General features: G+C 44.0%; 1 protein-coding gene across 4 annotated transcripts in view; it reads left to right on the forward strand.

Moving 5' to 3' along the window:
* LAMP2 (lysosomal associated membrane protein 2) overlaps window positions 1-13,514 on the forward strand; it is an 87,838-nt gene that overhangs the window by 21,728 nt on the left and 52,596 nt on the right. For all 4 annotated transcript variants that reach the window (XR_013272343.1, XM_077477247.1, XM_077477466.1 and 1 more), the window contains exon 2: window positions 7,722-7,837. Coding sequence is in view for 3 of the 4 variants with exons in the window: in XM_077477247.1 (XP_077333373.1) it covers window positions 7,722-7,837 (116 nt within the window). In the remaining variant the exon portion in view is untranslated. The remainder of the gene's footprint in view (window positions 1-7,721; window positions 7,838-13,514) is intronic.

The raw sequence follows: 13,514 nt of genomic DNA on the forward strand, positions 1-13,514 counted from the left end.
AGATCTTCTGGAAGGGGTTCCTGGTCAGTGAGTTCAAGAAGGGAAGGTGTTTTTGGCAGGTTACCATTTCCCAGAGAGCCGCCGAACATCCTCATGGCCGCCTCCTTAGCCGAGCGCTGGGACCGGGCGCCATCTTGCCTGCCATGCTCTGCTGCAGACAGTCTTTGCCTCCTTTTGCGGGACATGTCTGCTGCTGGATTGCAGGTAATAAAGCACCGCTGGATTGGGGGTGATGAAGGGATCTCTCCAGAGCAGGGTAGGAGTAGATCAGGTGTATCAGGAGAAAAGCTCGGATTCTTGGCGGAGCTAACACCGTGCTGCCTACTCCCATCAGCCGCAAGCCACGCCTCCCTGCACAACAGTATTGTCAGTGATTGTTCTAGATTTTATAATGACTTGATTACATGTTGAAGGATAACTAAAAGTAACGTTTGTTTTTAGATGGCGTAGAAGGGAGTCAAACACTTTATTTTTTGCTGTCTGTGCTTCCGTTTATAAAAAAAAAAAAAAAAAAAAAAAAGTGAAAAATTCTGACATGAGTTAGAACCTTACTCTATCCAAAATGAGTACATTCTTTGCTTTTAGTTCTAGTTTAAATAAATGTGTAAAAAAACAAAAAAAAATACTAAAAGTAGCAAGGCATCAGAGGAAACAACAGATTTTGAGACCTAGTAGTAGAATAGCTAATAGAAGGTAAAGAGTTCATATGATTTGATATCATGTGACTGCAGATTATTCCTGTGGGTACAGCAGATCAACAATAGAACAATGATGTTGCTCAATAATATCATGACTGCTTTAGAATGCTTCATGTCTGACGGGCTGCTGTAGGCTTGTATCTGTTGAACTGGCCAATACCGGCCGACATTCGGCCTGTATATACCAGGCTTTAGTGAGTCGGTGTCTCAGAAGTAAAGATACGCAGAGGTTCACCAATCTGTGAAAAGCTGTGTCTAAAAATTGTCCAATTTCAGAATAGTGTTCCTCAACATAAAACTTCAAAGACTTTTTAAATATATTATCTACAGTAGATAATATCAAGACTCTAAGAACTATGCAAGGCTGAAACACCATATTGGATCCCCCAGACAGCCTTGCATTAAAAAGGGCATGATTCTGTGATTGATTGCTAATACTTCCTAAAATCGTTGTCTGTGAACACAGTTTGCCATGCTATCCGAAAATTCAAGTTCATGCCCTATAATGCAAAGAGGAAGCCATAGCTGAACATGGTCCAGAAACGGCTCTATTTTCTCTGGCGCAAAAGCTCATTTAAAATGGCTGCAAAATGGAAAACTGTCCTGTGATCAGACAAATCGAAATTTGACTTTCTTTTTGGCAAGCATGGGCGTCGTGTCCACCAGACTAAAGAGGAGAGGGACCTTCCTGCTCATCAGCACTCCGTTCAAAAGCTTGCATCGCTAATGGTATGGTGGTGCATTAGTGCATATGGAATGCACAGCTTTCACATCTGGAAAGGCGCCATCAATGTGAAAACCTATATCCAGGTTTTAGAGCAGCATATACCCATCCTGCGTTGTCTTTTTCAGGAAAGGCCTTGCATATTTCAGAAGGATAACGCTAAACCCCATACTGCATCTATGACAACAGCATGGCTTCATAGCAGAAGAGTCCAGGTGCTTACCTGGCCTGCCTGCAGTCCAAACCTTTCACCAACTGAAAATATTTGGTGGATCTGGAAACGAAAAATATGGCAATGAAGACCCAGGACTCTTCAGCAGTTACGGTCCTGTATTAGACGAGAATGGGGCAAGATTCCGCTCCCAAAACTCCAGAAAATGGTCGCCTCATTTCCCAGACATTAAGGACTCGTTTACACATTAAAGCGCTTGCCACTTCAACATGCTTTTTTGATGCTTCGATGGTGCTTCAAGCCAACTTTGTCATAGACTTCTATGGAGGATTTGAAGACGCTTTGAAGCACCACTAAAGCGACATGGGGTATCATTTTGGAAGTGGCGCTAAAGCAAGCAAAAGTAAAGTGTAAACAGGACTGAAGGCTAACCATTTTATTTAGTGACAGGAGCTTTGACTGGCTTTCAGAGAGCTTTAACAAAGGGTGTCCAAAGCCTTGTTTTGAAGCAAGTGTAAACAGTGCTAAAAGGGGGTGTCGTACCTTGGTAAACATGGCCCTGGCCCAACTTTTTTGAGACCTGTTGCTGCCATTAATTTCAAATCTACCTTTTTTTTTTTTTTTTTCTTTTTAAAATGGTTCATTCTCTCTCTGTTTGTTTAAACATGTTGATCTGGATAAAGGACAATCCGCAAGTCCATGCATGCTCGTTAAATCAGTCCAAATTTATTATATCTCCATAAAGATAAAAGTACAGCAGAGCTATACGCGTTTCAGCCGCAAAGGCCTTGTTCACAAGGTTGGTTGTGCACAAGGCCGTAGCTGCTGAAACGCGTATACCTCTGCTGTACTTTTATTGTGGATTGTCCTTCATGCATTCATCACTTTGGTGACGGAGCAACTGCCCATCCTGCACCTGACAGCTCTGGAGGAGTTTCATTCATTTGGGGTAGTAGCACATTTTGTAGTTTATAATTTTTAATAGTTTTCTATTGTGAATAAAATATGAGTTTATGAGATTTGCAAGTCATTGCATTGTTTTTTTTTTTTTAAATGTACATAATGTAGATTTTACAAAGCAACCCAATTTTATTGGGGTTGTAACATAGCTTATAAAGTCAAGGTTTATAAAAGGTCATTCAGGGGGGGGGGGGGGGGAGTTGCTGCCGATCGTATTTCATTGTAACAGGCTATAAGGTAACATAATGCAGTTTCGGAGAATAAGCTGAACACTGAGAGGGAGATCTGTACAGCAGGCCGTGTATCAGTAGCTCTATAATGAAAGATAATCTGTTCAGTTACTGCAGAATTCGACCTTTGACAAATTAAACAAATATACTGTAGTGGCTTTTGGAAAACCTGTTTATGGTAAGCTAAACTATAGTGCTGTGCATACTTTGGCAACCCTGTTGAGAAACGTTGTAGGCAGTTTGCTTAAGACCCCTTTCACACCGAGGGCGTTTTGCAGGCGCTATAGCGTTAGAAATAGCGCCTGCAATCCGCCCTAAAAAAGCTGCACCATTGTATGTAGTGTGAAAGCCCCGAGGACTTTCACACTACAGCGGTGCGCTGGCAGGACCTCAGGAAAGGTCCTGCCAGCAGCTTCTTTGGAGCGGTGTGTTTACCGCTCCTCCACCGCTGCTTCCCATTGAAATCAATGGGGCAGCACTGCAATACCGCCAGCAAAATGGCGCTATCGCAGCATATTGCTGGGGGTTTTAACCCTTTCTTGGCCGATAGCGGGGGGGGGTGAAAGTGCCCCGCTAGCGGCCGAAATGCGCCGCAAATCCAACGCTAAAATGCCCCTAAAAATAGTGACGTTTTACCGCCCACGCTATGGGCGGCGTGGTGTGAAAGGGGTCTTAGGGGCCAGTTCACACTGCTGCGAATTCTTTTGCGAATTTGAGCCGTTGCAATCGCTCAAATTCGCAAGTCATTTAAATAACCTCGTTTTCCATTCGTGCCGTTCACATCCAATGCGTTGCGAATCTAAGCTCCGTACAAAAAAAGGTCCTGTGCGAATTCAGCTCCATAGATTGCAATTGAACGAACAATGAAACCGCAATTGTACATTCACATTACTGCGATATTCACTTTTTTTTTTTTTTTTGCTTCCCTCCTCCTCCCATCCATTCCTCCTCACAGCCCCTCCCTTCCTGGGTTCTATTGGCCAGACATAAAATCGCGATCCCCTCCCAATTTGACAACCAATTTGCAATACTTGCCATAGAATCGCAGTAGATTTACCAGAACATATAAATAAATCGCAACGCAATCGGATCAAATTGGAAACCGGGGCAGTGTGAGCTGACCCTAAAGCCGTACAATGCTTGTGGTTGCTTTTAAAAAATTTTTTTGAAGGCCTCCTAAGGGTGCTTTCACACCGAGGCGTTGGCAGTAAAGCGCTGCTATTATTAGCGGCGGTAAAGTGCCGCTATTTTTAGTGGCACTTTACCTTTTTGTTTTTTGTGGAGGTTTTCGGGCCGTTGGGGGCGCTTTTAATCCCCGCTAGCAGCTGAAAAAGGGTTAAAGGAACCGCTGCACCAGTGCCGTCCATTCATTTCACTGGGAAGGAGCGGTGTGTACACCGCTCCAAAGATGCTGCTTGCAGAGTTTTTGTAACGTCCTGCCAGCGCATCGCCTCAGTGTGAAAGCATGAGACTGCAGGGGAGGCGCTTTACAGGCGCTATTATGCAACCTAAAATCTGTACCAGAGAAACATAAGTTTAAGTTTTATCTCTAAAGATAAATGGTTCCATAAATCCATAAACTTTAGAGGCCGAAGTGAACATGACAAGTCCAAGGTACACAGTAATGGCATTCTAATATTGTTACTAGTGAGTTTAATTTTTGTTTTATTATATTGCAAAGCCTCATATCCACTTCAGGTTGATATGACCCAATACTCTTGTCTGTCCTTCTTTTTTTTTTTATTTATTTTATTGCCGAATTCCAAACTGCTTGGTTCAGTAAAACGTACTTTTATCCAGGCAGCACTTTACAGTAAGTTAAAGCTCGGTTGAAGTACAGTTCGCACAGCGGGTTGCTTGCTCAGCACCCCTTACATTCAGAAAATGTTTTGTATCCTTTTCACAGAAGGATCTTTGCCACTTGGGCTACTGTCACACTGGCGCGGGGGCGTTAGCGGTAAAGCACTGCTAATTTTAGTGGCACTTTTACCGCTGCTATAGCAGCGCTTTTCGGCCACAAGCTAGGGCACTTTTAACCCCCACGCTAGCAGCCAGATAAAGGGTAAAAAGGGGCCCGCAAACGCCGCTGTCGAAGTGTTTGGGTAGCGGTGCCCATTCATTCTAATGGCAGGGGCGTTGGAGGAGCGGTGTATACACTGCTCCCGCACCGCCCGAACGACTAAGTTGGCAGGACTTTTTTTTTTTTTTTTTTGTAACGTCCTGCAAGCGCACCGCTCCAGTGTGACCGCACGCGGGCTTTCACATTGGGGGTGCAAGGGAGGCACTTTACAGGTGCTATTTTTTTAGCCCAAAAGTGCCTGAAAAACACCTCCGTGTGAAAGGGGTCTTACTGACCTGAGTGGACTGAATATAAGTAAGAACTTCTCCAAACTTAGCAGCAGCCACACAGAGTGTCAACTTTACAGTGTAAATCTCCAAAAAAATGTTTTTGTCTGTACTTCAGCTTTAAAATATAACTTTTGTGACTCTTCAGAAGAGTTCAAGACGTTCCATGGTCTGGACCTTGCATTACATTATTCCTTGCATGCTGTACAATGTACTTGTATGAAAAGGTATCCTGTCCTCTTTGTATTGCTTCCTTTTGTGTGAAATCTCTGGTGTTCCTGCCAGTCTCTTTGCTTTCCCATTAAAACTGACCAAACTAGGCAGGAGAACTCGGAGTGGTCGGTTCTCTAGCTATGCCGGATACTCGGCCTGCTCTATGCATTAAAGGTAAAAAAAAACTGGGTGCAGCCCCCCTTATACTTACCTGAGCCCCATCTTGATCCAGCGATGTACATGAGAGCAACGGCTCTCCCGGGTGTCTCTCTCAATGACAAACACAGCCTTGTGGCTTAGAGAAGAAAAGTATAACATGTTGTGTTTTTTTTTTTTTATAAAACCTTTTAAATTACTTTAAAGTGGAATTGAAGCTCCTCTAACAGCAAGCAGACACTTTCACTGCAGAAGAGACCCGCACTGTCTCTTCAGTAAAATGCCCCTACCTGCCTGCTCACTGTCTTCTCTGGAGCTTTAAACTGAGAGGGGCGCAGGGCAGTGCGCAGCGTAAAATACATGGAAATCCTGGAGGAAAACCTAATACAGCTTACAAGTAACCTGAGACTTGGGAGATATCTCTCTTTTCATTAAGATGGTGACCCAAAGCCTCACAGTGATGGAACAAGTTGATAAAAGACCTATTGTGCATCTACTTAAAGTGGGGTGCCCCTAAAAAAAAAAAAAATAAATAAAAATAAAAATAAAAAAAAATAAAAATAAAAAATAAATAAGTCAGCTATAAATACTGCAGCTGCGGACTTTTAATAATTGGACACTTACCTGTCCCAGGGTCCAGCGATGCGGGGGAACGAAATCTCCCTCGTTCCCCGCTCCGCTCGTGGCGTCGTCATTCTTACTGTGGGCACCACTGCGCATGCGCGAGTGGTACAGGGTGCCATGATACGCCGCACAGTCATCTGGGACACATGACAGGTCCCAGATGACTGCTGGCGTGAGGGGAAGTGATGTCACCAGCCCGGGCAATGAAGAAGGCAGACTACGAGGGACCCCCTAGCAACAGGCATTTAGAGGTGAGTAAAAATTTTTTATTTTTTCCAATTATTTATTTATTATTTTAAACTTTTTATTTATTTTTTGGTGGCAACACTACTTTAATACTAACTGAAATGGGGCGTATACTTAAGCAGTTGGTAATTGGCGCTCTTTGTTGTAATTAATATAAATAAATGTATCTGTTTTTACTTGGATATTAAAAAAATTTTTTTAAAAGAGAAATTCAATAAAACATTAAAAGGACCATGAAGTGAATTCTTTTTAATAGGTACTGTGTGTATGTAATAGTTCTTAATCTGATGTTGCTTATGGTAAGGCCAGTCATGGCCAATACATTTATGACCAAAAAGATGTTGTTTGCATTGGGTAAGTATTGGCTCTTTGAGGTTGATTTAGTAAAACTGGTGCAGCTCTGCATAGAAACCAATCGGCTTCCAGTTTTTGGTGTCAAAGCTTAATTGAACAATCTGAAGTTAGAAGCTGACTCAGATTTTCCACTTTTTTAGTTTTTAGTAAATCAGCTCCTTGTCATGCTGATTGCAAAATGCACACCGTACATCTGGTACATCACCATTCGCCTCTGAGCTGCTCAATGAAAAGGCTGTATTGACTAACTTAAAATGTGTGTATCATTTGTCAATGCCATTGTATTATTATTATTATTATGCTTCCATAAAGGGCACCCCCTAAACAAGGAATCATATTGGAGATTGAAGAAAATGACAGCCCTTTAGGCCCTTTTCATATGGGCTGAATTTGTTTTTGCTCAGCGGGGGGATCCCTCTACGGATGCTGAGCTGTGCAGAACAGGTGGATGACAGGTCTGTGCTAACTCTGCTTATGCAGAGAAGACATGGACGCAGCCTGCTATGCTCTATGGGCAGCCGGGGTATAACGTCTGTTTACAACCAGTTGCCCTCTGATCTGGCCAGCCAGAGGGGAATGGATCCAGCATCTAGCAGCCGTCTTTGAAAGTCATCATAGATTCACACACTATGTTTTGTAACAGTATTTGTAACATGAAAGCTAACTGTTCTGTAAAGATGTCTTGTGTAACAAAGTGTCTTCATGGTATGGCATATATTATTTTTTTTTTTTTTTAGTACTGCAGTAGTAAAATGTTCCTTTTAAGTAGGAATGTAGATGCTGTGTTGGTAATACAAATTGTTTCCCGGAGGGTTTCTGGTTACAGCTATGACTCTGGTGCAGGTCTTTTCTTAGAAGCTTGCACTTCGCTCTAATGATACGGTTTACAGCACACTCATCTAGGTATTTGTTTACTTCATGTCCTATGACTAATCTGGTGATTGTATATCTCTGACAACCTGACCTCCCTTTTTTTTTCTTTTTTTTTTTTTAACCAGGCCTTTTGGAAACCAATGCTTTTGAAGTGGAAATAAAAGAAGCTAATAGGACCTGTATATTTGCCAAATTGAGCATTAATTTCACAGTGGAGTATGAGACCACTAATAACTCATCTGTAAGTATACTTTTTATTTATTTTTATTCTTTTTAAAAGTCTTGGAATATATTCAGTATATGTCTGAAATAGGACACAAATGATAGATTAGAAGGTAAACGTCAAATTTGCCGGTTGGATTACTGGTAATATTTTCAACCCTAGCACCAAATTTGTACCTTTTTTTTTTTTTTTTTTTTTTTTTTTGATGGGCTTCTCCCTACAGGAAACAGAATCAGTTTACCGCTGTTTAAAAGTCCCGCCCCACCTTACCCCTTGTCTTCAGTATTGATTGTGTTCCTCCCACAGGGAAACTTTTTTTCTTCTCTCTCTGACCAGAAGACTAAAGCCCCATACACACTATCAGTTTTTCTGCTGAGTTTTTCCATCAGATTTACCAAAACCATATAATATGAGGTCAAACCTTAGAAGTTTCAATTCGTATGCAATCAGGCAAGCCCTTCTACTACATGGTTTTGGTAAACCTGAAGGAAAAACACAACGGAAAAACTGATAGTGTGTATGGGGCTTAAGAGTCAGATGGTCCCACTGTGAGCCAGGTTTAGGAATGCCTAGAGGGCTGCACTAACCTGCTGCCTCAGAGCTTATCACAGGTAGCCACCACAGCATTGTGCAGGTGGTTCTCGGTGTACCCAAATCCCCCGCCGTTGCACGCAGCTCTGGTCTCCTCCTGTCTTCCTCTCTGTGCAGCGAGCGCCTCTTCTCTGGAGTCCGGGTGGCGTAGACACCAAGGGGAGGACCCTCGCATGCATCAAGCCTCGCTCTGAGCCGGAGCTTTCGGTCAGGGCAGGAAGAGTGTGGAGTGCGCCAAACGCGACCCAGGAAGTGGGTTTAAAGCGTGGAGGAAACGCCGAACCAGGCATGGCTGCAGAGGGTGACACTTTTCTGTTTGCACCAGGACTCTGTGAGCTATAAGTGCCACAACCCACCTCATGGAAAAGGAGGATGGAAAGGCAGCACAGGTGGCTGCAGGCAAAGCAAGTCAGAGCTGGGTAAGTGCCTTCTATCTATTATGGGGGTTGACACCAGACTAGCCCTTAGTTGTCTCCTGTATACCCACATGCTCTCATCTCTGGGAATAGGGCCCTGCAGCCATGTTAAATGGGACAGGAAGAGTGACTGTTTCCTCTAATCTTGCACATTCCCCAAGCGGAGCTCAGGAGGTCACTGTTAAACCACCTTCTACATCCTAAAAAAAGTGTGGTAATTGCGGGGAGAAATTGTCTAAATTTCATACCAGGCCTTTTTGTTATCGGTGTGTCAACAAACTGGCTGGGAAAGAGGCCTCAACTCAGGATTAATGAAAGATTTGCTTAATGTGCAGGAGGAATTGATTGCCACTATTCAGTCTTTCCGCACCTCTGTAGCCACCCCCCCAGGTAGTAGACTCAGAGGAACTCCTCCCTAAAAAGAGCTCCTCCTCTGAGCGTTTGCTGGCCAAACCAGGTCCAAGTAGCTTTCTGCCTCTATCTCGGGAACTCCCCCTGGCTCAGGCCAGGGAGGAAGAAGAGATGTAGGATACAGAAAGCCGGGCAAAATCTGAGCCCAGTTCAAAAGAGGCAATGAAACCAGGTCTGGATAGTGATGTGGAAGATATCTGACTAAATGGACATCTCTTTGGCTGGAGGACTTGGAGGGACTCCTTCAGGTTATCTATGCCACCGAAGAGATCCCAAACCACCTAAAGAAACCTCTGCACAAGATAAGTTGTACAGGGGGGTTTGGTGAAAAAACAGTCGAGGGCATTTCCCCTACACCAATCAATCCTTGAAGGATTTAGTCCTCAAGAATGGGAGTTTTCTGAAAAGAGTCTGGTCAAGACTAAAGCCTCGTACACGCAATCGGATTTTTGGCAGGCAGTTGTGTGATAACAGATTGCCTAAAATCTGACCGTTGGTATGCTCCTTCAGACAATTGTTGTCCAACTTTCTGCCAACAAATGTTGGATGGAAGGCTAGTAAATTTTCAGCGGACAACGGTCTGTTGTCAGATCTTCATATAGTCTGTACACAAGTCCAAAGTGAAAACACGCATGCTCAGAATCTATGTGCACAAAGCACGACATAGGCAAAAGGTGCCCAAAGGGTGGCGCTCAAGAGCTGAAATGCCATGTAGTATGTCTCTACGTTCGTGTTTGTTGGCCAACAATTGTGTGTTGTTAGTATGCAAGACAAGTTCCTGGCACACGCCCTTCAGACAAGTCTGGCGCTTTGTTGGCCAACAATCCGATCATGTGTACGAGGCTTAAAACTTGGAGAAGGTCTCCCTTCAAAGAGGAAGAATTTGAAAAATTTCCAAAGGTCCCTAAGTTGGACTCCGCTCTCAGGTATCAAAAGTCTGACCTCTTTTGAGGATGCAGGATACATCCAGGATGCTGTGGATCACAGATCAGAGTCACTATTCAAAAAAGCATGGGAGGCCAATTCCTCCACTATCGCCCCAGCCTTCGCAGCACCTGTGCTGCCAGAAATGCGGACTTCTGGATAAACTTAATAAACACCTTTCACAGGGTAGTTCTGGATTCTCTTTCAGTAATAGTGAAGGCTTTAGCTTTCTTGGCAGATGCTGCTGTGGATTCGGTGAAATCCTCAGCCAAAACAGGTGCCCTGATTAACTCAGCCAGGAGGACCATATGTGTTAAAGCCTGGGAAGGTGATATTACCTCAGAGGCCAAACTGTGTGGTCTCCCCTTTTGAAGCATCTTTGCTCTTTCGGACTGGCTTGGATAAGGTTTTGACCAGGTCCTCAGAAAAAGGGAAGACATTTCTTGTAAAACCCAGACTGGAAAGGTGCAGAAATTTTTTATATTATTTTTTTTTTTTTTTTGAGGCCCCTTAGGACAAATTCGGCAAAAATCCAAGAAAGAACCTAATAGTAGGTGGGGGTTTGGTAGAGGTAAGAAAAAAGGTAATTTTGCTCTTTCCTTCTCCAGGCCAAAGAGTCCAAGTGATGTCAGAATCGAGGTAGGGGGCAAGCTGTCTCATTTGGTCTCCCAGTGGGAGAGAATTTCAGACAGTCCATACATTATCAATTTGATCAGAGAAGGCTACTGCCTAGAGTTCTCATCAAAGCCTCTGCCTATGATTACACTAACGCATCCTCTCAAGTATGCATTTAAAAGGCAGACCCTAGTAGAAGGCATTCAGGAATTGGTGGAACAGGTGGTAGTTCCAATACCAAAATAACAGCGATGCCAACACTTCTACTCCCACATTTTTGTGGTACCCAAGCAGGGAAGTATCGCCTTATCATAAATCATAGGAACTTAAACAAATTCCTAGGATGCAAGCAGTTTTTCATGGAGAGCATTTACTCTGTGTGAAAGAACCTGTTAAAGGAGGCTTTCATCACTACCCTGGATCTCAGGGATGCCCATTTTACATGTTCCGATTTATTCCTGGAACACCAGGCATTCCTGAGATTTGTGACGGTAACCCAGGATGAGGTTTTCCACTGGCAATTCAGGGCAATCCCTTTTGCATTAGCGGCCAGTACAAGGATCTTCAAAGATCCTAGCAGAGGCAGTAGCTTATCTCCATCTCCAAGGGCTAGCATTAATGGCTTACTTGGACGACCTGCTCATCTTTGGTCCGTCAGTCAACAAGGGAATAGCCAGATCGTTTTCCAGTCTCGGGGAGCTTGAAGCGGTGGGCGAAGCCTTTAAAAGCCTTTGAAAGCAGGTCGCAGGCATAGAAGTCCAGGTTTGCTCAGACAATGCTATGGCTGTAGCCTATCTGAACCATCGGGGGGGGGGGGGGGGGACCAGATCCAAAGCCCTTCTAGATCTAGCAATGCTGATTCTGGTCTGGGCCTAACGCAGGGTGATCTTGTTGTCAGCGATCCACATAAAGGGCACAGACAACCAGGAAGCGGACTTCCTCAGCCGCCAACTGGTCAGGCAGGGAGAATGGGAACTGAACCCGAAAATATTTCAGGTGCTATAGATAGACCTCTTTGACAATCTAAAGAACAGACGGGTAAAGAAGTTTTTCTCTCTGTCAGGAAAGGGAGTCAGAGGGCCTGGACGCCCTGCCCTAACACAGAGCTGGAACTTACAGTTGGCTTACGCTTTCCCCCCTCTGGCACTGATTCCTCCAGTCATTCAAAAACTCAGCCAGTCCATGGACCTATTCCTCCAAATGGCCCTGTGGTGGCCGAGGAGGACTTGAATTGTGACCTTAAAGGTGCGGTCGGTAGCGCCTCCTTGGAAGCTCCTGGATCTTCCAGGCCTTCTCTCTCAGGGTCCGGCGCTGCAACCCAGACCGGAGTTTTTTCACCTAACAGCCTGGTTAGTGAGCACCAGATCCTCAGGGATAAGGGTTGCTCAGGCAGTGATAGACACTCTCCTCTTCAGCAGGAAGGCGGTCACACAGAAGATGTACTCTAAAATATGGACTTGGTGTAAACGAAAACATGGTTTCCGCCTCTGTTCCTGTAATCCTAGAACTTCTTCAGGATGGAGTACAGAAGGGTGTGGTTGTCAACACTCTCCGAATACAAGTGTCAGCTCTTCCTGTTTTTTTTTTTTACGCTAGAATAGCGAAGGAACCTTTTTTAATTAAAAGATTTTTGGTGGCCAGAGATGGGTCCCAAGGAAGGAACCTTTCGTAATAGGGGTAGGCCTAACGAGGGTAATCAAGGCTTTATCTAGGCACCCCTTTGAACCTTTAGAATGTTTTTTTGACCTTTTTAAAATTAGCCTTCTTCCTACCTATTACGACAGATAGAAGCGTAATGGACTTGCGGGGTCTATCCATTAAGGAACCCTTTTTTTGTCGATATTTTTTTATTTCTATTTTTTTTTTTTTTTTTTTACTGGATAGAATCGCCCTTAAGCCAGATCCTTTGTATCTGCCTAAGGTGCCACCAGCCTTCCATAGGACATGGGTAATAACCCTACCAACCTTTTGTGAGAACCCAAAAAATGATGGGGGAAAATATGTCATTGTTTAGATGTCAGGAGATGCCTCCTCACTTTCGTGCAGAGGGTAAAAGAATTTAGATCTAATCACCTTTTTAATCCTCTTCTGTAGACCAAGGAAAGGACTATAAGCTTCAAACCCTTCAGTTTCTAGGTGGATAAGGCAAGCCATTACAGTAGTATATGGAAGCTCAGGTATAAATGCACAGCAAAGTTGAAGGCACACTTAACTAAAGCCCTGGCAACCTCCTGGGCTGAAAAAGTAGGAGCCTCGTGGGAACAAATTCGTAGCGCAACCACCTGGTCCAGCCAAAACACCTTCCTGAAGCACTACTGATTGGAGGTCCTTTCGTGGCAAGACCTAGCCTTTGGTTTGAAAGTGCTACAGGCGGTGGTCCCACCCTAAAGTAGGCCTGCGGATTATTATCCTTTCATGTGTTGACGTCCTGGAAGGTGAGATGAGAAAACCAGCAGTTAGACTTCCGGTAACTGTGTTTCTACAAACCTTCCAGGCTGGCAGGTCTACTTCTCACCCTGTTAAGAGTGAAGGAGAATGTATACAATAGGTGGTAAGTGGCTAAATGTTTGAAAGAACCCATGTGAATCAGTTGGGAGAATTCCTTTACTAAAACTGAGAACAAGGGGTAAGATGGGGCCTTTTAATCAGTTGTGAACTGATGTGTTTGCTGTAGGTAGGAGCCTATCATCTCTCTAATGTATTGCTGTCCTGGAACCGTTACCGGTAAGTCTAACCGT

This window comes from Lithobates pipiens, unplaced genomic scaffold (genome assembly GCF_037356315.1).
Source record: "Lithobates pipiens isolate NorthernLeopardFrog02 unplaced genomic scaffold, aLitPip1_a1.2 Scaffold_1, whole genome shotgun sequence".
NCBI lineage: Eukaryota > Metazoa > Chordata > Amphibia > Anura > Ranidae > Lithobates > Lithobates pipiens.